This window comes from Papaver somniferum, chromosome 6 (assembly GCF_003573695.1).
Source record: "Papaver somniferum cultivar HN1 chromosome 6, ASM357369v1, whole genome shotgun sequence".
Taxonomy (NCBI): domain Eukaryota; kingdom Viridiplantae; phylum Streptophyta; class Magnoliopsida; order Ranunculales; family Papaveraceae; genus Papaver; species Papaver somniferum.
The window spans coordinates 176,318,829-176,343,403 of NC_039363.1; the positions used below are offsets into that span (position 1 = coordinate 176,318,829).

The window sequence follows — 24,575 nt, forward strand, 5'->3', positions numbered from 1 at the left end:
TAATCGAAGCTATCATAAGCTTTCTTAATATCCAATTTAAGGTCTATTTTTGGATATTTGGTGAGTGTGAAGGTTTTAATGTGCTGGAATAGTTCTTTATGTTGTATGTTGTTACAACTGCAGTGTATGGTCGTTTTTGTATGGAAGAAAGTCGTATTGTTGTCTCCTGATTGAATACATTGGATTCTGGATTTTTGATGCCAATATGTTGCATGGCATTGATGCGAAATTAAGTAATGGTTTCGAAGCTGCTTTTCCGTGTTTAGCCGATTGTCTAGTTGATCACCAGTTCGTATACATCATTGATGTTATGCCATTTGAATTTGAGTTGTCGATTTCTTGATTAGTTTTGGAAGGTGTCCAAAGGTTTCTTTGTTCTAGTCCATAAGGATTTCACAAGTTGTAATTAGCTTTATATCAAGGTCTAAACTAGGTTCGGAGTTACTTTGTTGACACCGGGTTGTATCAAGTACTTGCTTGAGTTGTGAGTGAGTTAACTATAAATACTGAAATTTGTAGTTTTTTTCCCATGCTAGTCAATGCTTTGGTATGTAAAAAGATTGAAGCATGATCAAAATATATTTTCGAAATATGAGGAACTCCCGCATGAGGGTTGGTTGGACGCCACTGTTGGGTAGGAGTGGCTATATCTAGTCTTTTCATAATATTATTTGATCCTTGTTGGTTGTTTATCCATGTGTATGGATCACCACAGATTCCTAGATTCATGAAACAATTTAATTTATCATTGTGAGGAAAGGTTGCGTCTGTCCATATGTTACTTGCCTTCCTCTTTTAATTTTTTCAGATTGGTCGTCCATCACTTTGTTAAAGTTTCCTAACAGTACCCATGATGTTGCATTGTTCAATACGGGGAAAATTGTAGGAACATCCTACCATGACTCTTGTCTTGTGTATGGGTGTAGAGTCGATACATATTGTAGATGGTGGATTTTCGACAAAGGCTAAAATCGTAAACCCATAATTATACGAACTCCAGATCCAGCAATCAGATGTGAGTATTGAGACATGAGTCTCTCATCGAATCTCTGACTGAGAATACTTTATCTCATAGTACATGCGGATATGTAGTCTCTCGGCTGGACAACGACATATCTCAATGAATACTGAACACTTCAGTAATTATTTCTATATAGAATCACGAGATTGACGGCTCCTAGACAGCTTTCTCTGCTAGTATAGAGCGGTAACGTCTTCAGGATACAAACAACAAGTTTTCCCTGACTATATTAAGGATATGAAGCTCCAACAAGCTCATATCATAATAATTAATGCTCCTAGACAGATTGCTCTGCTAGTATAGAGCCATCAATTAATTATTCTTAAATTCTTGGATTCATCTACTGAATTTCCGAAAATATTCAAATATTTTCACAATATTTCATTACTTCAATCTGTGGTTCTTCCCAGCAGAATTCCATGGGTTAGTAATAAATATTCAACGCACTAGCATCTGAACTACCTCTGAGTAATCCCCGGCTCAAAAGGTGCAAGTGTACTCAACGATGATACACTAACAATCACCGCACGAACGAGTATTTCAAAATACAACGAAACGATTAACCTATGTAAAATAGGAAAGAAAATAATAAATAATTAAAATATTGACCAAGGCGCCAAGGGATTGGGCTTACTGACCGGTCGGCCGTGACGTGGCCAATCCCACGCCAGTTTTATATTTTATCATATTTTTGTTATTTTCCTTGATCTTATGAAAATCCTTTCATTTGAAAAAATATCATTCGTTTTGAGGAAACTCCTCAGTTTCATGGTATTCCCTTCGCACCAAGGAAATAATATAAAATTGGGAAAAACATTGTGAAGACGTGATTATTGACCAACCGACCATGCCTTGATCCCGGCCGGCCCCACACCTCATGGTTCCTCATTATTTTATTAATATTTTCCTAATCTCATGAAAACTCCTTAATCTCATGGTATTTTCACAAAACCATGAAAATATAATATAAAGTTAGGGAAACTCGTGGGACCGGGCCCCAGCCGTCCGGCCATGCCTCAGCAGTCCCACACACCCCTTATTTTATTATTATTATTTTAAGGTTTCCTTGATCCCATGAAATTCCTTGATTTCATGGTATCTCTTTCAAATTATGAAAATTCCTTCAAATCATGGAAAATAATACATAAAAATTACATAAAATTAGGGAAACTTGTGGGACCGGGCCAAAGCCGGCCGGCCATGCCTTAGCCGTCCCCAGACACCCTTATTTTATTATTTTAATATTATTTGCTTCCTTGATCCCATGGAAACTCTTTCACTTCAAGGAAACTCCTTAATTTCAACAAAATTCCTTGATTTCATGATATTTTCATAAAATCATCAAAAATATTATAAAATTAGGAAAAGGCACCATGGGACCGTGGTCACTGGACAGCCGACCATGCCTTGGCTCCAGCGGTCCCACACCTCATATTCCTTCATTTTATAATTATTTTCCTTCATCTCATGAAGTTTCCTCAGTTTCAACAAAAACCCTGATTTTGTCATATTTTCTCAAATGGTTGCTCAAACGCACGCCAGAAAATATCAAGATTCTCGGGACTGAGACACGGACGTGTTGACAATGTGAGCATGTTACCTTGACCGACCAGGGTTGGCTCTTTGGCTCGTAATGTGACAGTCCCGCATATTTTCATGACTTGACCTAATTTGCGCAATTTCACATATTGGGTCCAAAACTCTTCCAAATAATTTTGGAATTTCATGAAGTGATCATCATTCGATCCCACGACCACCCAGGGCATGTTTCATGACCCCTTGGTCGGTCTCTCACCTTTCCATAATTAATTAGGTTTTATCACCTAAGGCTCAGACGAGAATTATATGAAAAATGATTGAACCAGCATTTGATCATCTTTTCACCAAATCTTCGAGGGGTCTTGGTATTTTCTCACGCGATCATATGGACTCTACATGGTCGACCCACGGTCTCATGTAGCCGGTCCTCCTTCAGTCCATGGTTAAATTTTCAATAAACTATCAGCCGGTCATCAATTGATCAAATTAGGGTTTCTGAGTCCAAGGATCATAATTCCAGATTCGAACGCTAATAATTTTACGAAGATCTCATGATCACCATTTTATTGTACTCGGTTCAACTACCAGTATTCTAATTAATGTTTTATTTCGGTCACGCTGCCAATAATTCATCAGACGAGCAACACTTGCTCAGATGAGCAATATTTGCTCAAACCAAGGAATATTGGTTCAACTATCAATATTCAACAATTCATCGAATGAGCAATACTTTCTCACCTCAACGTGGGAATTACACCTCTGTCTCAATGGACACGTTCAATTCATGAGTTTCAAAACATTTTGCAGAATCATGTTCAACTCAGCAAATGCATGGAATCATCGTCCCATGAAGTCAGCAACTGAATAAATACACGTCTGCGCTACAGACTCCACGTTCACGAGACATCAATCGTGTCACTTGGGGGAATATTAACTAGGGTTTTGGTATGAAGGTCTACGAAACATGTGTTCATACACACGATGGAATGTGAGCAAGTCGTGCAATCAGTTGAAGGAGTTAACAAAGTAGTGGATGGAAAATCAACCAAGTCTCCGCATGATGAGCAACTGGTTTCAAACACGATAACTGTCACACTTCATGGGATCATGGTGTCTACAATTCCAGCAGTATAAATAAGTCTCTGAAATCATGATTGAATATACAAGAATCTCACGTCTCAACTGAGCAATTACTCTCAACTGAGCAACTTCAATCATTCAGAACTTATCTTATTCAGAATTCACAACTCACCCACAATCTTTGATTACCATTGATTCCACATATTTCTCAGCTTCCCTCCTATAAATCAACCCATTCTCTCTTGTGACCGAATTTACTCTGGAACGAAAATTGTCTTGGTTTAGGCCGGAGTACTACAGATTGATCTCTCGAATTCAAAGCACTCCCTTCTTGCAATGCATCTCTGTGAGGTTGAACATTTCGCTCGGTTCAAGGAGTCTCCTCCGTACGGTCGTCTCCTCAATCCCGTGAAAACCAGCAAATCGTTTCGCCCCATCTACACGTATATACCGGTGCAAATCCACGGTTGACCTTGAGCTGGGAGAGTGATGACGATGTGAATGGAAATTTTGGATTGAAGCAGTTCTCTAACATTTAGATTGTTCTTCCACGTAAAACAGAATCATCCTCTTCCTCTTATCTTGGGTATATGGTGAGATTTCGAATTGTAGAGATCGGGAAAACCCTGGCATATGGAATTCATTGGCTGGAGTTTAGGATAAGAAAAGGATGTTGGGATTGTGAAGGAACATCTGCCCCTTTAGGTGTTGTATGGTTGTTGGTTTGTTAATTCCTTGGCAGTTCCAAGCCAAGATGCTCATATGGGCGTGCTGATATGAAATCAGGGCAGGGTAAGCAATTAGGTTAAGGGTTGGAAATCGGATTAAATAAAGAGAAGATATTGTTGGATATAGGTTTACGAGTAAGCAATTTTTGTGGTTTGAGATTTGGGCTTATGGGTTTGAATCTGGGCTTGAGATGCCTGTAGTTGACAGTGTAAAGACTCAGTCAGCAACCCCGTAGGAGTTGAATAATCATTAGAAATGGTTGTCTGAGGTAAAAGTAAGAGGAGATTGAATGCACTGAAAAGGTTGAGTGGAATTAGGTCTAACGACATTGTAGGGCCAGAAATGGAGCAGTCAATATCTAGCGTTTGGTATGGAAATTGATATAGGATATCCATTAGATAAATAAAATGGATTATAATACAAAATTCAAATTTTTAACTTAACTTCTAATTACGAGAAAAATAAAAAAGGATCAATGATAATAACAAGGGATTTAATCTATTAAAAAAATTTATGAAGAAAAATAATATTTCTAAAAAGAAAATAAACTACAATTTTTTTTTTGAATAATAATAAAAATCAAATTAGAAAAAAAATTGAAGAACCAAAAAATAAAAATAAATTGGAAATTAAACATTTAATAGTAAAAATATGATGTTAAAATGAATAAAGAGAAAGTATATATCTGATAATATAAATAAAAGAAGCAGTCCATATTGGTCGACGACGTAGATGGAGAGTGTAGTGTAATGTCGGGTTCAATGTACACTTCAAGAGGTAAGTATGTGTAATTGGACACATGACTTTAGGATGTAATGCTCAAATACTCTCGTTGACTGCATTATTCCCGCATATTACCTCTGATTTAATGTATCTATAAGAGAAAAAATATCTATAAGAAAACAAACATAAAATGTCTAGATGAATTAAGTTGTTATTGCAGTGGATGGAAAAGATAAAGAGGCAAGCAGAGAAGGAGATTTCATTCATTAGAGAAAGTATATGTTACATAGATATAGTCCTTTATATACAATAGGAATAAAGCCCTAGCTACTATATTGGCCCGCACATCCATGGGATAAAGCCCTACAACACTCCCCCTTGTGCGGTCCAATAGAAATTCATATGCAGTACTTCACATACAGTGCTTTGGATGCAGGTCTTCAAATGTAGCTCTCTTCTTGATGACTATTATGTCTAAGACAATTGCTCCATTAAAACTTTAACAAAGAAAAACCCAGTGGGACAAAACCTTGGTACAATTCTTCACATGTAATACTTCACATGTTGTCTCATATTTTACATGTAGTTCATCACATGTAACACGATCTTTAAATACTACCGAGTCTAAGTTAATTGCCTCGTTAAAACTTTGTCAGGAAAACCCAGTGGGACAAAAATTGAACTAAAGAAAAAGAGTACAATATTAATTAAACTTAGAACACAGTTAGATGCATATACATTGCCTCATTAAAACCTTGACAAGGAAAACCTAGTGGGATAAAAACCTCGACGAAGGGAAAAGAGTACAACATGAAAGATGCAAGTAAAGGTGATATGTTGCATATGATCACTTTGCTTTGTTGAAGTTGACTAGTTGCTTCACAACTCCTAAGGCAGAAAATCCTTGTGTGAAAGACAATAGCCTTAGTTGGAAAATTACATTCCCGGTGTTTGTTGTTGTCTGATTAAAAACTTTGCCGAGTAACAAAACCCTGTGAGAAAAATCAATCTCGGTGAAGGAAAATAGTTCAACACACCATTAGATGCTCCTCCCTGATGTCAGACAATTTTCATTAGTCTAATTCAGTCAAAATGAGTTTAATCACACTTTACTTTGGTGACTTGAATGTTTATAAGGCCATGTTGTTGATTCTGGAAGCTACGTTACTTAACGGACTGTCGCGTTTCATTTCTTTGATTCAGATATTTTCAGTAATATCAACGCGATCTTCAAGTCTGTAATGTTTAACATACTTGATGTTTTTAGTGTTATCTCGCTAAAAACCTTGTCGAGTAATAAAACTCTTTGAGAAAAACTATTCTCGATCGAAGGGAAAAATAGTACAACACAACTTCAATTTCGAAGTAATATATGTCGACATCATATCCTTGGATCCTCCCCCTGATGTCGGCATCTCCCCCTGATTACTTTCAGAGTTGTTCTAGACAGTTCCTTTAGTCACTTTTCAAACTGAATATCGGTAATGACTCAGAAAATAGTCTACCATTTTTCCCCTGATTACTTTCGTTGGAGAAGATATGTTGTTCTTTCATAATCAACAACCTTTGGATTGAACTTTCGTTAGCATTCCTTTTTATGTCTTTGCAAGGATAAAACAAATTTATTCCAATGGTTACTTTGAAGTACATGATTACATTCACTATACCATTCCAATGACGTTGCGTTGGTACTGAGCTATATCTAGATAACAAGTTCACGGAGGATGTAATATTTGGCCGAGTACATTATCTTAAGTACAATAATGCGTCTATTATACTTAGATAAGGAAAGTTCATCACCCGACACAACTTCGTTATCTTCCTTTAGACGAACTGGTCATTTATGTACGTTTGGAACTCGACTAATCATGGTAGTGCTAGCAGGATGCATGTCCTTGTTAAATTTCCTGACAATGGAAATATACAAACTGGTGGAATAATGTACCACAAGCTCGGTATTCTAGTTCATAACATAGATAAGATCGAGATTTCCCAGGATTTTCATCTCAAATTCAGATTTTAAATAGATTGTAAGATCTCTTATTCCATTAGGAGTACTTATCATGTCCATACCGTTGACATAGATGGATATAATTCTGATCAGGAACTTATTTAATACACATGGCATAAAACCATACTTGTTTATCCCTTCCCAATCAAATAGTCACTTAGACGGGTATACCACATCCGCCTGATTGTTTAAATCAATAAGTGAGTGTTCCAGTATAACTGCAAACACACTCCGTGGTTTAGAGTCATTCGACTTAGGAATCAAAAGGCCATCATGCACTTTTGCAAATATTTTTGAGTCTAAATCTCCAAAGATATAACCGCATTTACTATGTTTCAAGTTCTTTTGAAAATACCAAGCAAACTGATTAACTGAAAATTATAATATTCAAAAGAGTATTCAATCCAGGGGTTTGTGAGAAACCTCGCGCCACAAGGTGATTCTTTATACTTTAAGGCCTCATTCTTCTCACTACACTTTGTGACAAATAACCACATATGTCCCACAGGCTTTACACTTGGTTGGTTAGCACTACCACACCAAATACCCGTATATTTGTCAAAGAACTAAGTTCTACCTGGATTGCGTAGGCCAAATATGCTCTTTATATGAAATTAATCAAAATAAAGCATGGTTCGATCTCATTGTGCTCTACTTTTGGAGCAACTATTTATGGATTATATCATCATTGTGCATGCATGATCCTTCTATTGACTCATGTGCATTCTCATAATCTGTTAGGATTTCATTGTTCTCTAGAATCATTTAAAACCTCAGAGCGTCCTCCCGTTTGATTCATGGACATATTTAGAGACAATTTTATGAGATGATTTCAGATGAATTAGGTTGTGCCTAACTCACCTATTTCCTTTCTAGGTGAGCACTGATCGAACCTAATGGTCTCTCCATCTTTCTTTATGGATCCATGGCCTCAACCACACTTCCACCAAGTGTAGTTGTTACACCTTAGTTTTACGGTGCATATCCTTTACTAAGGATTTTTAACCTTACAGGCACGTTTGCAGTTGGTATGTGTGATCTCTTCAGTTTACCGATATCAGTGTACATTCCGAAAATCGATAATCCTTTTTCCACTTCACAATTCCATTTGTGGAGTATATGAGTCTATATAAGACAAAATGGGAACACACCACGACATTCCATGTCGTTCCCTTGGAAAATACTTTTTCTTGTCTCCCCCTAACAACGGGAAGAATATCCCATTAGAGTGACTATCCGCAGATTAGCGGTTGAGAGATCGCCTGTCAAAAGCTTTAAAAATGCGGATAATTATTAGAAATTCTTGTCCAACAGAGTCACTTAATCATTTTGATGACCCATCATAGTAAGATGTGGAGTCGTAAGGGCATAATTAGTGCAACCAAAAGTGCATAAGAACAAAAAAATGTCAGGATTATATCCAGTTACCAACTGGTATGCAAAGAATGGTTGACCAATTGTGGGTCTAAAATGAATAAGTGAAGATGCGTGTAATATTGCATATTCCCCAAGCAGTTAAAGGTAGGTTTGTACGCATAACCATGCCTTAAGCACCATATGTAACCTTTGATGGTAGCCTTTATGAGACCATAGGGTATAGGATGGTCTGCATTGATCCTATCAAATACGCAATAACCATCAAGTCCTTTTGATGTACACTAGCTAGCATTTACAAGGGTTGGTGATCCCTTACATGTATAATATGTACTAGTAGTTTTCCAAACGTAAATTTTTTTGGGAACTATAACTCGTATGAGTCATTTCAAAACGATCATCATGTCACAACCAAAGTGGATTTATGGTTATGCTCAAAGCCTGTACGAGTCGATTCCCAATATTTCATTGTCGGAGTCAATATGGATTCAATAATCCAAATACTATAGTGATTTATATTTCACTAGAATGACTCACTAGTTTCTCTAATACATTAGAGACTATAAAAGATACATTCAGTTACATTCTCATCATTGTGAGTTTCCACATGATATCCACTTGCATGGGTTTCTGTGGAATTTAAGAAGGTGTGATTATCTCTTGGTACATGTAGAGATTTTGATATAGTAGATAGATAGTTTGGTGGATCAAGACTTTGTTTCTCTGTAAACTCTCGTAGTCACATTATAAGGAAATAGTTCAACAACTAATTTAAATTCCTTAAGCTAGTGGAAGAAAAATAACTATGAGTTAGACACTTTGGTCTTGAGAGTTTTAATAAGTGGTGTGGCCTTAGTACGTAATAAAAGTGGGATTCAACTCAAGTATTTTAGAGTGACTATATATTACGTGTCACCCAATATATCTCAAGTGCTTTAAAGAATTTATGTCTCGTGTTTTCATTTCATAAGTGCAGACATTGGATCTAGTTCAACTCAATAAGATAGTCAATTGGCCCGGCAAAAGTTCTTGTTGCCATTAAAGTTGATGTGAAAATTAGTTGCTACTATGATACACACATTACATTGTATATACTAATACCTATGACCAGGTGCATTTTCAACTCTTTTTATTTATGATGGGAGTTACAATTACATTTTAGCTGATCCCATACTCGGTTGATACTTGTGTATTGGTGTTATTACTACCAAAGACAAAAGCACATCTTTGTCTCATGATACGTATGTCCCCCTGCACATATTTCACTATGCCAGCAAGTGGATTACATCCCACAGAACATTCAAATTTGGGGGGAAATATCAAGTATCCAATAATGGTGTTCAAGTACTTCTAAATCCCAAGTGAATACATTGGAATCGAGTTGGTACAACCAATTGAAAAAAAATCATTCAACTATAGCCAATATCATATTCAATAGAACAAGATAACAATAAAACCAAAATTCTTAATGATCGAGATCAACATTCATAATTTAAGTTGACCGTTTATATGATATGGACTTATTTTAAGACAAAAAAAAACAACAAAACTAGGCATGTTCTAGATAAAACAAGTAAATAAGCTTAACGAATATTCAGTGTAAAGTCCTCGCATTATGTTCTAAAAAACAGGTAAATAAGCCCAACGAATACTCCGTATAAAGACTTCGCATTAGTTACATACCTCACATTTTGGTTCCCACTGTATATATGCTGAACCGGTACATCCTTGGTCGCACACATCCCATAACCGGAACTAAACTGAACAACACAGAAAAATTGGACCGGGTTGGATGTGCTAGACCGGACCGGGTTGGATGAGCTGGACCGGAAACAGAATTCCTACCGACGACGAGATTCTCTGTCTCTGAATTGTCTCAGGATTTTCTAGGTCTCCTTCCTCGTAATCCTTTTTTTTTTCTTTTTAATATCATCCTTCCTCGTAATCAGAAAGAGATGTATATGTATCGTTATAAAATCTAAATGACTTAGATAAACCCACACATACTACAACCAATTGATTATGACAAAATCAATTGGTTTCCAAAATCAAAACATAAGCACATAAACATCAATTGATTATGACAAAATCAATCACAACATAAGCATATAAACGTCAATTGATTATGAGATTTGCCAAAATTAAAAATAGGGAACAAAACAAAATAAAAAAATAAAAAATAGATCCAACTTAGCTGGTTTGATTCCACCAATTCCAATATTAGCTTGACGATAATTACGTAACTGCGTTGATGTAAATCATCCATGTATGAAAAAAAGAAAGAAAAACAACGACCAATTTAGTCTAGCTCTGCGGTAGTTTCGTGTATGATAACGTATTGCAGTGGATGGAAAAGATAAAGAGGCAAACAGAGAAGAAGATTTCATTCATTAGACAAAGTATATGTTACATAGATATAGTCCTTTATATTAAATAGGAATAAGAACCTAGCTACTATATTGGCCCGCACATCCATGGACTATAGCCGTACAACAGTTGTAAGATTGTAACTTGTATTTCCTTCATCTCCTATAAAGGTAGAGTTACGGATTTTGATCGTCCCATTAAATAGGTAGAATTTTAGTTTTAAAATGACTTTTTTTTTCAAATATACACTTATTTATTATGCATGGATATTATTTTCAGTAAATTAATATACTTTTTATGTTGGGAATTAATTAAAGGGTAAAACAGAAAAAATAACGAATATTTATGAAATCCAATTTATTTTTTTATTCTAAGCGAATCAGTGGATTCCACCTGTAAACCGGGGAGGATAGTTTGTGTAAGGCCCCTTTCTATGGGTGTGGCAAACCAAAGAGTTCGCCATTTATGCACCCACTATGGAGCTGACAAAGTGGCCTGGCTAAAAGGCAAATTTTCCACTTAGCCAGGCCAGGTCAAGGTTCCACCGACCGCTCGGTCAAGTCTACGCCGCTAGGTCTTCACTCCACCGCTACCGGCTTTTATAAGACCGGTCGGTCTAGTTTACAACGCAGATTAGAATCTGATCCAACGGCCATAAATCTTCCCCCTATAAATACCACATTCCTCTACCATTTTAACTCACACCTTCTTCATATTTTATTAGATTTTCCAATGGCTCAAAACATGTCTACGACTCAATTCATAGAAGAGGAACATGAGACTGAAAATCTAAGAGTTACACTTCGATCTAGTGTGAAAAATAAATAAAGAAGAGCAAATAGTTGGAGAGTTGCACAACAACGCAATTTTAGCACGTTTGAAGATGAATGCATCTGCATGAATTATGTTTTATACACTAATCATCCAATCATTGATGGCGCATTACGGCTTATTTCGTTTTGGGAACGCGTTTAAATGAAATTTGAAGAAGAAACAACGAACATCTACAATCGCAATTCGATGGTGTTGGGTGCTCGGTTCTCCGTAATTTCCAAGAATGTTAACAAGTATATTGGTATGATAAGGGAAGAGGATCGAAACATGAGAAGTGGTGAAACCCTTCTGGAGATTGATCTAAGATGTCATGAAAAGTGGATCATTGACAACGGAGAGAATTTCCGATATGCAAGTTGTTATGAAATCTTAAAAGTGTTGCCCCAATTTAATCTAGCTTATCAATTCTAAGTTCTTAATTTTACCTTATGTAGAAAACTTTAAACGAAGATTATTATTTATCAAACAAAAGTGCAATTACATTAACGATTTAGACAAACCACGAAATAACAACTAACAAACTAACAAATTGGCAAATTGCCTAGTGCTGGAAAGTCAAAACTACCTAAGTTTTGTGATTGAGTAACAATATTCAGCTTACATACCTTCTGAAACCAACTGAAATAATCATACTCATTTTCTGGTTGTTGGATCAAATCATCAGCTTCTTCCCAAGGTTGTCCATTGTTTATCAACTTTATCCAATCATCATATGAAATTAGTGAAGTTGGAAATGGGTTGATAGCTTTTACCTTTCTTCCTTGTAGCTGAAACAAATGTCTTTCTCCGTAGTACCAAATACTCTGACCAATAACTGGATTGTAAAACACAAGTCGCTTAAGGCTCATCTGTAGCATGTTTTGTGTCGTTGGTTCATGGAACTCATTAATTACTGAATACGGCATTGACCTAATGTTGACACTAGTTATGCACAGTTGTTGCATCCTTTGCATAGCAGCGACATTTTGACCATCAATAATCTGATCAACCCAGTTCTCAACTTTGTACTTGTACACGACTAGAAAAATTAATCGTTTACCATGAAGATCAGGTTCGGCGACAGTAAAGTAAGTATACCACCAATACTGAAAAATAACATTGACGAAAATTGATGTGTTAGTACATTCATAACTAGTTTGACAACTCGGTAATAAATCTAATAAATAATTCTTACCTCAATTACGACCCAAAATCCATTTAAGCTACCTGTCTTCTTACTTGAGCAATCAATGAGACACATGTATAGCTCAGCTAAAATTGCAGAACCCCAATCATAATTTGGTGCTTCAGTCAAATCTTCTAAAGATTTCAAAAAACCAATTAATGACACTGAGCTACCATTGGGGAAAAAAACTTGACCTAACATCTATAATACAAAAATACGTTCAAGCTCGGGATAATCTTCATCTCTGTTTATCCCCTTGCCATGGTAACGTGTCAAAAAATCCTTCAACCCAGACACTCTTAATCCAAATGAGTGTATCTGTCTTGAACCTGGTTTTCCTTCAGTATCATTTGCGTACAAGGGGAGTAATTCTTTCCATCTTCCTTGTGATATCCACCTTAATTGGTTAAATTGTACTGTGACACCGTCACTTTTTATTCTCAACATATACAAATCACACTGTGTGAACCCTAATAACAACATGGTCATAATATTAAAGTTTGTATGTGGTACTAAAATTTTTATCAAACTAAATGAGTGTTTCTGAACTAAAAATTAAACTATTGAATGGAAGAAATAAAACTTACCACACTCGAAATCCTTGAAAAAAAAGTATTTGAAGTGTTCTACCAATGTTCACAAAGAACTCACACAATTTGAGTCCGGTGGTTTTTGCCTTTCATGAAATATAAACGCTGCCAAGGATATTTTCTCAACGATTCTTGAACAGGTTGGGGGAATAACTCATAAATTTCGGTTAGCTCAGACCACCCACCTGTTATTTTGGGTAAAAGAACTCGCTCGGGATGGTTAGATAAATGCATAGATGTTACACCAGCTCCAACCAGTTGCCTAACATTTGCGAACTCTTGCTCTTTATTCTGCACCCACACAACATCACTATCTACAACAACTTTTCCTGTTTCTTTTCCTTTGTCTATTTATTTTGGTACTACTCATTTTTAAGAAATCGCTCTGGTCTGCTGTCTAAGGGAGAAAGAAGAAAAAAGAATTTGTGAGTGGAAGGGTGGTATTTACTTCCCTATTTCACTTCCCTATTTCACCAAAAGGGAAGTGAAAAGTATGCGTTGTATCCCACAACGCTCAACAAGATAATCAATCACTGGGTGTGATGCTTTTCCTATTTCCATGGCTAATAAACGTCCCCATCCTGCCTTGTCGATAATGTATTTAATTTTTGGACTATGTTTTGTTATCTCCTTATAATAAACAATGACCGAGAAGAGTGAACCACGATGTTGGTACCTGAATTTTGGATCGCTTGAATATGTAATATCTGTAGAAGCGTGTTTGTCACTATCTTCCAGGAAATTGTAGTTTTCTAGGGATACCACTGAAGGTGTTGTTTCATCTTCGCTATCTTCATCGAACCCGGTATCTGGAACCTCCAAATCTCCAACATTAGGGTCTATTTCAGGCTCCATTGGACCTTTACCTTTGCGTTTCTTATTATTCATCTTTTTTCCTTGTGCAAATCTCGACGTTATTCTGCTCAACATCTGAGCACGATATAAATACAAGTTAGTGATTGTTTTTTCAGCAGTACAACAATACCCTCCATTTTAACAGATTTGCAACAACTGAGTTAGCAAATCAGCAGAAAATGAACAAATCAACATCTGTTATGCTTAAAGAAATCAAATTCCACCCAAAAACAAATCAAGAAAATTACGCCTAATTAACCTAATTACTTAGGAATAAAAACCATACCTTTAATCTTCAATCAAATTTCCCCGCACCCAATTAACGAATTAGATTACTCATTTCTTTCACAAGAACATAGATTAATGGCCATCACATGAGATTTAGGAAGAAAATTTGCTCTAGATTTTTACTTAGGTTTCGTCGTCGTTTTTTTTTTCTTCTGTAAACATAGGTTATGTAAAAAGAGGAGGAGAAGAGATAATAACGTATATATCCAGACGGTCTTTCTAAAAACGCCCCACTCAGACGGATATTCTATGCACGCTCCACTCAGACGCTGCTTCTATAAACGCCCCACACAGACGCTGCTTCTATAAGCGCCCCACTCAGACGGATTTTTAATAAACGCCCGACACAGACGCACAATCCATCTACGCCTGAACTAGACGCACTTTCTATGTCCGCCCAACACAGACGCACCTTCCATATCCGCCCTACCCAGACGCACTTTCTATCTCCGTATGTATCAGACGCACATAACTTTTCCGTCCCAGTAGACGCACTTCCCATCGCCGTCCCATGTTAAGCGTGAACTATACCTACGCCTCAATCAGGCGCACGTAATAACTCCGTTTCATTCAGACGCATATTTTAAAGAACGCTGGGTCAAGAAACGTGAGTATAAGTTCCGTCTGCACCAAGTGTTCGTATAAGTTACGCTTCACCAAATTTTGGTCGTCCCCCATTGCGCTTGAACACCCATAATACCAAATTTTTTTGGCTTTTAGTCTGGCTTTTGGTATTTGGTCTGTCTCATGATTGTGGTTGCTCTAACTACCCTCGAAAACCGGCTTGTAAGGGTAGGGTTGCCTAAGGCTTATAAGCTTTACATTATGGAGGATCTGGGCGATGTGGGACTATTTCTAACATCCCCATCAAACTCGAGAGGGTCGAGTTTGAATACACCCTGAACTTGAAGCATGGCAGGTGGATTGTAACACACGGATTGCGGCCCACCAACTGTAGCTGCACGCGGATTGTGGCCTACGGATTGATGTCCATTCTGAAACACTGAAACAACACGGAGTCCACACACCACCTAAATCTGGCTCTGATACCATCTTAGAAACCCATGGGCCTAACTACCCTCAAAAACTGGCTTGCAAGGGTAAGGTTGCCTAAGACTTATAAGCTTTACATTATGGAGGATCTGGGTGATGTGGGACTATTTCTAACAACACTGAGCTATATCAAATCAGAAGAAGCCTGTTTTGAGACATATCTCACATTTCAAGGCATACAAAATGATTTGCCTAGCTAAGTTGTGTTTCTAAGGGATATCATAGGATAAATAATTACTTAGTTACCATGATTAATTTTTTAATTTACTTTTTTTTAATAAAGAGTATTACATTAACTAGTTGGAAGCCTAACAAGCTAAGCTCCAACGACATACTACTACATTAATTGAACACGTTGTCGTGCTAGCCTACCAGCGAACCTCATGGGTAGCTTAGTCAAGGGAGCCGAAGTGGATGGGGACTGAGATTATGTCACAAGAGGGAAGCTAACTCTACCTTCCATGTTAATTCCTGCAATATTACGCCATTGGGGGATCGAACTTGAAACCTCTTGGAGCACATGAAACTTTGGGAAACGGGGATAACCAGCTGATCTTGTTGCCTATTGAGGCTCAGCTGGTCATCGATTACATTAATTTTTTATTTAATTTTTATTTAATTCTTTTAATTTTTTTCGATTTTTTTTTAAGTTTTCTTCCTACTCTTCTATCTTCCCGACCCAGTAATCGTAACCCAATTTCGATTTTGATCATCATCGACTAAATGAAGTGGTTGTAATTGTTCTTCTAATCCGCGAATTAGTGAAAAATAAAAAATATTTGAAGTAGAAATCGAATTGATCAAGAAAAGTTGTAGAGCGTGACCAAAATCCCCGTTACAAGGAAATGTACAATAAAAAAGTATTTCCATATTTTATTTTTTTGTGTTTGATTGATACATTAGGTTTAAATAAAATAAAAAACTGAAATTTTTTAGCGGTTACAGAATTAAGTTAGGCTGATAATTGAAATGATAATTGTTCATTTTTTCCACTTTGGAGGTGATGAACAGTTTGGCGAACTTCACTTTACGAAGAAAAACAATAAGGTGTTAATTATAATTCATCGTGATCCTCCTTATAATTCATCGTGATCCTCGATTATGGTCAAACCCATTGGAGTTTAAGCCGGAAAGGTTTCTTCCACGACTGGATGGTGGTACTGGTGAAGCTTCTGAGTTGGACTTTAAAGGTCAAGATTTTGTGTATACACCATTTGGTTCGGGACGAAGGATGTGCCCAGGGATAAACTTTGCCAGTCAGACGCTTCACATGACGCTAGCTCGCCCACTCCATGCATTCGATTTTGACACTGAGTCAAATGGACTAATAATAGACATGACAAAAGGATCAGGCTTAACAATGCCCAAAGTAACCCCACCAACGTTCATAAAGAACTCACACAATTTGAGTCCGGTGATTTTTGCCTTTCGTGAAATATAAACGCTGCCAAGGATATTTTTTCAAGGATTCTTGAACAGGTTGGGGGAGTAACTCATAAATTTCGGTTAGCTCATACCACCCACCTGTTACTTTGGGTAAAAGAACTCGCTCGGGATGATTAGATAAATGCATAAATGTTACACCAGCTCCAACCAGTTGCCTAACATTTGCGAACTCTTGCTCTTTATTTTGAACCCATACAACATCACTATCTACAACAACTTTTCCTGTTTTTTTTCCTTTGTCTATTTATTTTGGTACTACTCATTTTTAAGAAATCGCTCTGCTATATTCTCTAGGAGATAAAGAAGAAAAAAGAATTTGTGAGTGGAAGGGTGGTATTTATAGCCGGTGGAACACCGACCGTGAACGATGGAGACTAAATCGCTAACGGTGTAAACTACACCGAGCGGTCGACTAGCGGTGTAGTCTCGACCGCTCGGTGGGGACTCAATCGTTTAATTTATTTCCCGTAATGGCTCGGCCAGTTTACCAAGCCAGCTGGCATGACAAATGGAGGGTTTAGCCATTTGCCACAGGAACCGGCCTAAGAAATGTATGGAATTCAAAAATTCCAATGATAAATACATTCGCTAAACAGTTTCTAGCTTAACAGTTTTTAATTTCAATGTGCTTAATTAAAAAAGAAAACATGTAAAACGGATGGCGAGTTGGCGACGGGGAACATTATTAACAGGTGGGTTGCTCTCGAGCTAGCTGTCTTTTCCATGTGGATGTGATAGATATAGCCAAAGGTTTGGTGTCATTTTCTTCCCAACCTGGTACCTTCTTTATATTTAATTACCAGTGGATTAATAAGCACCATAAAAATTAAAAATATCGACAAAAATACGACTATTGAGCCCTATTCGTTTTTTCCAAATAATAATTTCCACACATGGGTTGTTGGTGCTACTTCCAGAACTAGCTTAAGCACATACCTTTTTTTTTCTTCTATAAAAATGAATGCACCGTAGTGCTAAGTGTTCTTCATTCACATTGATATACCATCAAATACTAAAGTTCCTATTGGAACTAGCTTAAGCACACTCCGGATCACCCAAGTATACCTATCTGTATATTCCGATCCTCTTATCATCATCATCATAAATATTGGAACCCTTCGCCTAAACATGCAGGTGGATTTGCCAAACATCGTACAGAAGTACTACCCACTAATAACAGGCTTATTATTAGCTTTGTTATCCATCTATTATTTATGGGTCTCTATTATAAGGCCAAGAAGGAATTCAAAATCCAAATTACGGCCACCGGAAGTTGCAGGTTCATGGCCTATAGTGGGTCATCTTCCACAGCTAGTAGGATCTACACCTTTGTTCAAAACCCTTGCAAACATGTCTGACAAATACGGACCTGTCTTCATGGTCCGGTTTGGTATGCACCCAACCATAGTTGTGAGTAGTTGGGAGGTGGCCAAGGAATGCTTCACCACCAACGACAAGTTCCTCGCCAGTCGTCCACCTAGTGCTACAGCCAAGTACCTCGCTTATGATCACGCCATATTTGCTTTCTCGGTTTATGGTCCTTATTGGCGGGAGATACGAAAGATCTCTACTCTTCACTTACTCACACATAAGCGACTCGAGTCGCTCAAGCACATCCCCTACTCTGAGATCAACAGCTGCGTGAAAACATTATATACCCGTTGGGTGAAAACTCAAAGCCAGATAAGGCAAAATGCTGCAGGTGCAGCTGATGATTTTGTTAAACTCGACATGACAGAAATGTTCGGACATCTAACCTTGAATGTGGTGTTGAGGTTCGTTGTTGGAAAGCCTATATTTGTCCACAAAGATAATGATCAAAACGAGGATTGCCAGAATGAAGAGGAATTAGAGAGTCTAAAGCTTCATAAGACTATCGTAGAGTTCTTTGAACTATCAGGCGCTTTAGTAGCATCTGATGTTCTTCCATACCTTGGGTGGCTTGATGTGGATGGACAAAAGAAACGCATGAAGAAGATAGCCAAAGAAATGGACTCGATTGCAGAAAAATGGCTTGAAGAGCACCGACAAAATAAGAGACTACAACCACTATCAAGCCCACCATCAATAGGCATCAATCATGATGACGAGACTGACTTCATGGCCGTGTTGCTGTCAGTTCTTGATGAAGGGAAGGATGATATCTTCTTTGGTTACAATCGGGACACTGTCATAAAAGCCACATGTTTGGTACGTTAATTATACTCCCACTTTATAATTCTATATTATCTTATATTTAATTAATTGGACATACACAATTCCCTTAATACATTTATGATCAGATATGATTTCCCTGTTGTGTTGATAACATTGAATGCAGGACCATCTTATCAATAAACTAGCCAGCTAACATTGAATGCAGCACCATCTTACCATGAATACTTTAGAATATACATAATACAAATTATGGAATATAACTGGTTAGAGAAAATGAATTTATATAATAGTTTGGTTTTTTGGTTTTGGTGGGATTGGAACTTAGGATCTATTGGTCACTAAAAGTATCCACAGTGGGCGAGTATAACCAAAAATTTGGGATGAGATCGTGACGCAGTGGGACGGAGTAAAGATCAAATCCCAGCCAAAGATCAAATTCCAGACCATATTTGGTCGCGACCAAATACCAAATCCTAATATAGTCGGGCGTAAATTTAAAGTACTCTTGTTGCTGGGCGTATATTTAAAGTACGCTTGTTAACGGGCGGAGATTTAAATTACGCCCGATGAAAATTCAAATTAAAAAAAAAAAAAAAAAATGAGGCGTAAACTTAAAGTACGCCTGGTGATTGATTGGGCGGACATTTGAGATACGCCCGATGAAATTTTTTTGGGGCGGATCTTTAAATTACGCGCGACCAAATTTTAATCGCCACCGTTACGTGACAACACGGACTAAACCCAAAATTTGATCTTTTTTTTGATCTTTGATCTTTGGTTTTGATCGCACCACTGCAGTTGCTCTAAGGACACTAGTTCATTTTCACTATTTGTGAATGAACCTTTAGTCTCACATAGGGAAAACTAAAAATGATACCTCTCCATAAGTATTGAATTTTTTGATATTAGAGTGGCCCTTGGGTTATTAGCACTTTTGTGCGAGGGAGAGGACTTAGGCAATGGGCTAGTTGGTGCAATCACACATTTTCACACACGCGCGGGCCGGGTTCGGGTGTGGGTGTGGGTCAAGACTTATCTTTTTTGGCAAAACTTCTTTTTGAATTTTTGAATTAATACTTAAAAGATTTCAAACAAAAATAAATTTTTGGGCGACATTATGTTTATGCATGAACGTTACATCAACATTATTATGCATGAACGTTTTATATCAACATTATGATGCATGAACGTTTTAAATCGATATTATGTGATGCATGAACGTTTTAAACCATTTGGATTTAATTCTTCTTGTTCATAATAATATTATGACACTAGTTCATTTTCACTATTTGTGAATGAACCTTTAGTCTCACATAGGAAAAACTAAAGATGATACCTCTCCATAAGTATTGAATTTTTTGATATTAGAGTGGCCGTTGGGTTATTAGCACTTTTGTGCGAGGGAGAGGACTTAGGCAATGGGCTAGTTGGTGCAATCACACATTTTCACACACGCGCGGGCCGGGTTCGGGTGTGGGTGTGGGTCAAGACTTATCTTTTTTGGCAAAATTTCTTTTTGAATTTTTGAATTAATACTTAAAAGAGTTCAAACAAAAATAAATCTTTGGGCGACATTATGTTTATGTACGAACGTTACATCAACATTATGATGCATGAACATTTTATATTAACTTTATGATGCATGAACGTTTTATATCAATATTATGATGCATGAACGTTTTAAATCGACATTATGATGCATGAACGTTTTAAATCGATATTATGTGATGCATGAACGTTTTAAACCATTTGGATTTAATTCTAATTGATTTAATGCGCGTTAATGAGACCTCTCTCACTTCTATCCTATATAAACCGATCACATTTTTCATTTCAACTTGTGTCCAGAAGAGCTACTATCCTCTTCTTTTCGTCTTCTTCCCCTGTGTGGTCCTTTGTTTTCATTCTGTGCGCAATTGTTGTTGAGGTCGTAAGAGTGGGCAAGTACTATAGTGCTAACAACGCTTGCAACGGGCAGTTTTATCCTGGATACGACTTGACCACAGGGTATAAGCATCACTCATTCTTGAGGTGTATCAGTCAACTATCGTGTTAAGGACAGCGTGTTGAACACGTGACTCTATCTTCTGTGTGTTGTTCATTTGAGTGTTTATTTACCTTCCAGAAATTTCTCATTTTTCTTCTAAGATTTTTCTTTGAGTGTTTTATTGTTACAGTAGCAACATAACTTGATATGCATGATGACCAGATGGAAACTAGATAGAGATATTATTACTTTGAGATGTTAGTTCAAGTATCTTACAAAGATGCCAGCACAAACAACTAGCTGTTACATTTAGTTACACGCGGCAAAGGAAGAAGGCAGTGCAAGTTGAGCGCAACCAATAATTTTATCTTCTTTTGTCTACTATTTCTTTCTCGGGATGAGCCAAATCTTATCCGTTGAAGTATACGTAATCCTCTTGATTTGGTAGGTATGACCAAACACCGAAATTAATTGGATGGATGAACTAATCGAATTTGGTTTTGTCTACCTTGCAGACACATATCTTAGCTGCTACAGACACCACTTCAGTGTCATTGACGTGGGCTCTCTCGCTACTTCTCACCAATCCTAGAGTCTTGAGGAAGGTTCAAGATGAGCTTGACACAGTAGTTGGCAAGGAACGAAACGTAGAAGATCGAGACGTCAATGACCTGGTCTACCTCCAAGCAGTCATCAAGGAAACTCTCCGGTTGTACCCTGCTGGCCCACTGGCCGTGCCGCATGAGGCTATTGAAAACTGTAACGTGGGTGGGTATGAAGTGAAAGCAGGGACACGTTTGTTGGTTAACTTGTGGAAAATTCATCGCGATCCTCGAGTATGGTCAAACCCATTGGAATTTAAGCCAGAAAGGTTTCTTCCAGAACTCGATGGTGGTACTGGTGAAGCTTCAACATTGGACTATACAGGTCAAGACTTTGTGTATATACCATTTGGTTCAGGACGAAGGATGTGCCCAGGGATCAATTTTGCTGCTCAGACACTACACATGACACTAGCTCGCCTACTCCATGCATTTGATTTCGACAATGGACTAGTAATAGACATGACAGAAGGTTCAGGTTTATCCATGCGCAAAGTAACCCCACTCGAAGTTCACCTTCGTCCACGCCTTCCTATCACACTTTACTAGTACCAAAGATACAAGCGGAAATGATAATGTTATAATAGTTGAATATATTTTGGTGAAATGTAGGATATTGAATATTTCTTAATTTTATTTCATTTGTCGTGGCCTTGTAGGAAAATCCTACACTAAATTTAGGGTGACTCTTGAGGGACAGCCTTGATTGTTCAGTCACTAAGTTGTGACAAACCCAACACTTTTTAGAAATTCATGGGCCTAACTATCCTCGAAAACATGCTTGTAAGGGCAGGGTTGCCTAAGGCTTATAAGCTTTACATTATGGAGGATCTGGGCGATGTGGTACTATTTCTAACACCCCCATCAAACTCTAAAAGGTCGAGTTTGAATACACCCTGAACTTGAAGCATGGCAGGCGGATTGTAGCACACGGATTGCGACCCGCCAACTGTGACTGCACGCGGATTGTGGCCTACAGATTGCTTCCCATTCTGAAACACTGAAACAACACGGAGTCCATACACCACCCAAATCTGGCTCTGATACCATCTTAGAAACCCATGGACCTAACTATCCTCGAAAACTGGCTTGCAAGGGTAAGGTTGCCTAAGACTTATAAGCTTTAATTTATGGAGGATCTGGGTGATGTGGGACTATTTCTAACAACACTGAGCTATATCAAACCAGAAGAAGCCTGTTTTGAGGCATATCTCACATTTCGAGGCATACAAAATGATTTGCCTAGCTAGGTTGTGTTTCTAAGGGATATCATAGGGTAGATGATTACTTAGTTTCCCTGATTAATTTATTAATTTACTTTTTTTCTAATAAAGAGTATTACATTAACTAGTTGGAAGCCTAACAAGCTAAGCTCCAACGACATACTACTACATTAATTGAACAGGTTGTCGTGCTAGCCTACCAGCGAGCCTCATGAGTAACCTAGCCAAGGGAGCCGAAGCGGATGGGGGCTGAGATTGTGTCACAAGGGGGAAGCTAACTCTACCTTTCATGTTAATTCCTGCAATATTACGCCATTGGGGGTTCGAACCTGGGACCTCTTGGAACACATGAAACTTTGGGAAACGGGGATAACCAGCTGAGCCAGGTGCCCGTTGAGGCTCAGCTGGTCATCGATTACATTAATTTTTTATTTAATTTTTATTTAATTCCTTTAATTTTTTTCAATTTTTTTTAAGTTTTCTTCCTACACTTCTATCTTCCCGACCCCAGTAATCGTAACCCAACATCGATTTTGATCATCATCGACTAAATGTAGTGGTTGTAATCGTTCTTCTAATCCGCGAATTAGTGAAAAATAAAAAATAGTTGAAGCAGAAATCGAATTGATCAAGAAATGTTGTAGAGCGTGACCCAAATCCTCGTTACAAGGAAATGTACAATAAAAAAGTATTTCCATATTTTAATTTCTTGTGTTTGATTGATACATTAGGTTGAAATAAAATAAAAAGCTGAAATTTTTTAGCGGTTACAGAATTAAGTTAGGCTGATAATTGAAATGACAATTGCTCATTTTTTTCACTTTGGAGGTGTTGATGAACAATTTGGCGAACTTTACTTTATGAAGAAAAACAATAAGGTGTTTAATTCATCGTGATCCTCCTTATAATTCATCGCGATCCTCGAGTATGGTCAAACCCATTGGAATTTAAGCCAGAAAGGTTTCTACCAGAACTTGATGGTGGTACTGGTGAAGCTTCAAAATTGGACTATAGAGGTCAAGACTTTGTGTATATGCCATTTGGTTCAGGACGAAGGATGTGCCCAGGGATCAATTTTGTTGCTCAGACACTACACATGACACTAGCTCGCCTACTCCATGCATTTGATTTCGACAATGGACTAGTAATAGACATGACAGAAGGTTCAGGTTTAACCATGCCCAAAGTAACCCACTCGAAGTTCACCTTCGCCCACGCCTTCCTATCACACTTTACTAGATGTAGTACCAAAGATACAAGCGGAAATGATAATGTTATAATAGTTGAATATATTTTGGTATATGATGGTGAAATGTCGATAGCTGGAGCTGTTATTTCAGTTTAGAGCTTCAATGTTCAAGATTGAAGTGGTATTTCACTGGGCTGACCCGGTCACCTTTCCGGGCCGTTCCAACAGTAACCCAGTAAATTCATTAAAAAACGGCTTCTTTTGTGACAACCGAGTGACCCGGCCGTGTTAACCCGTGATTCAGCGTACCCAATACGATTCAATGGGTCTATAGTCCCTCTT

At 37.6% G+C, this 24,575-nt stretch overlaps 1 protein-coding gene across 2 annotated transcripts; it reads left to right on the forward strand.

Moving 5' to 3' along the window:
- Positions 1-18,038: 18,038 nt before the first annotated feature.
- Positions 18,039-24,364, forward strand: LOC113290212 (cytochrome P450 CYP82D47-like). 2 transcript variants are annotated; one of them, XM_026539796.1, is made up of 3 exons: positions 18,039-19,265; positions 21,735-22,373; positions 24,293-24,364. In XM_026539796.1, exons 1-2 carry the CDS (start codon positions 18,204-18,206, stop codon positions 22,368-22,370), a joined length of 1,698 nt encoding a protein of 565 aa, XP_026395581.1. In that variant the 5' UTR covers positions 18,039-18,203; the 3' UTR covers positions 22,371-22,373; positions 24,293-24,364. The 2 variants fall into 2 exon arrangements, with proteins under 2 accessions (XP_026395581.1, XP_026395579.1); XM_026539794.1 differs by lacking the exon at positions 24,293-24,364 and having other exon boundaries at positions 18,040-19,265; positions 21,735-22,479.
- The last annotated feature ends 211 nt before the right edge of the window (positions 24,365-24,575 follow it).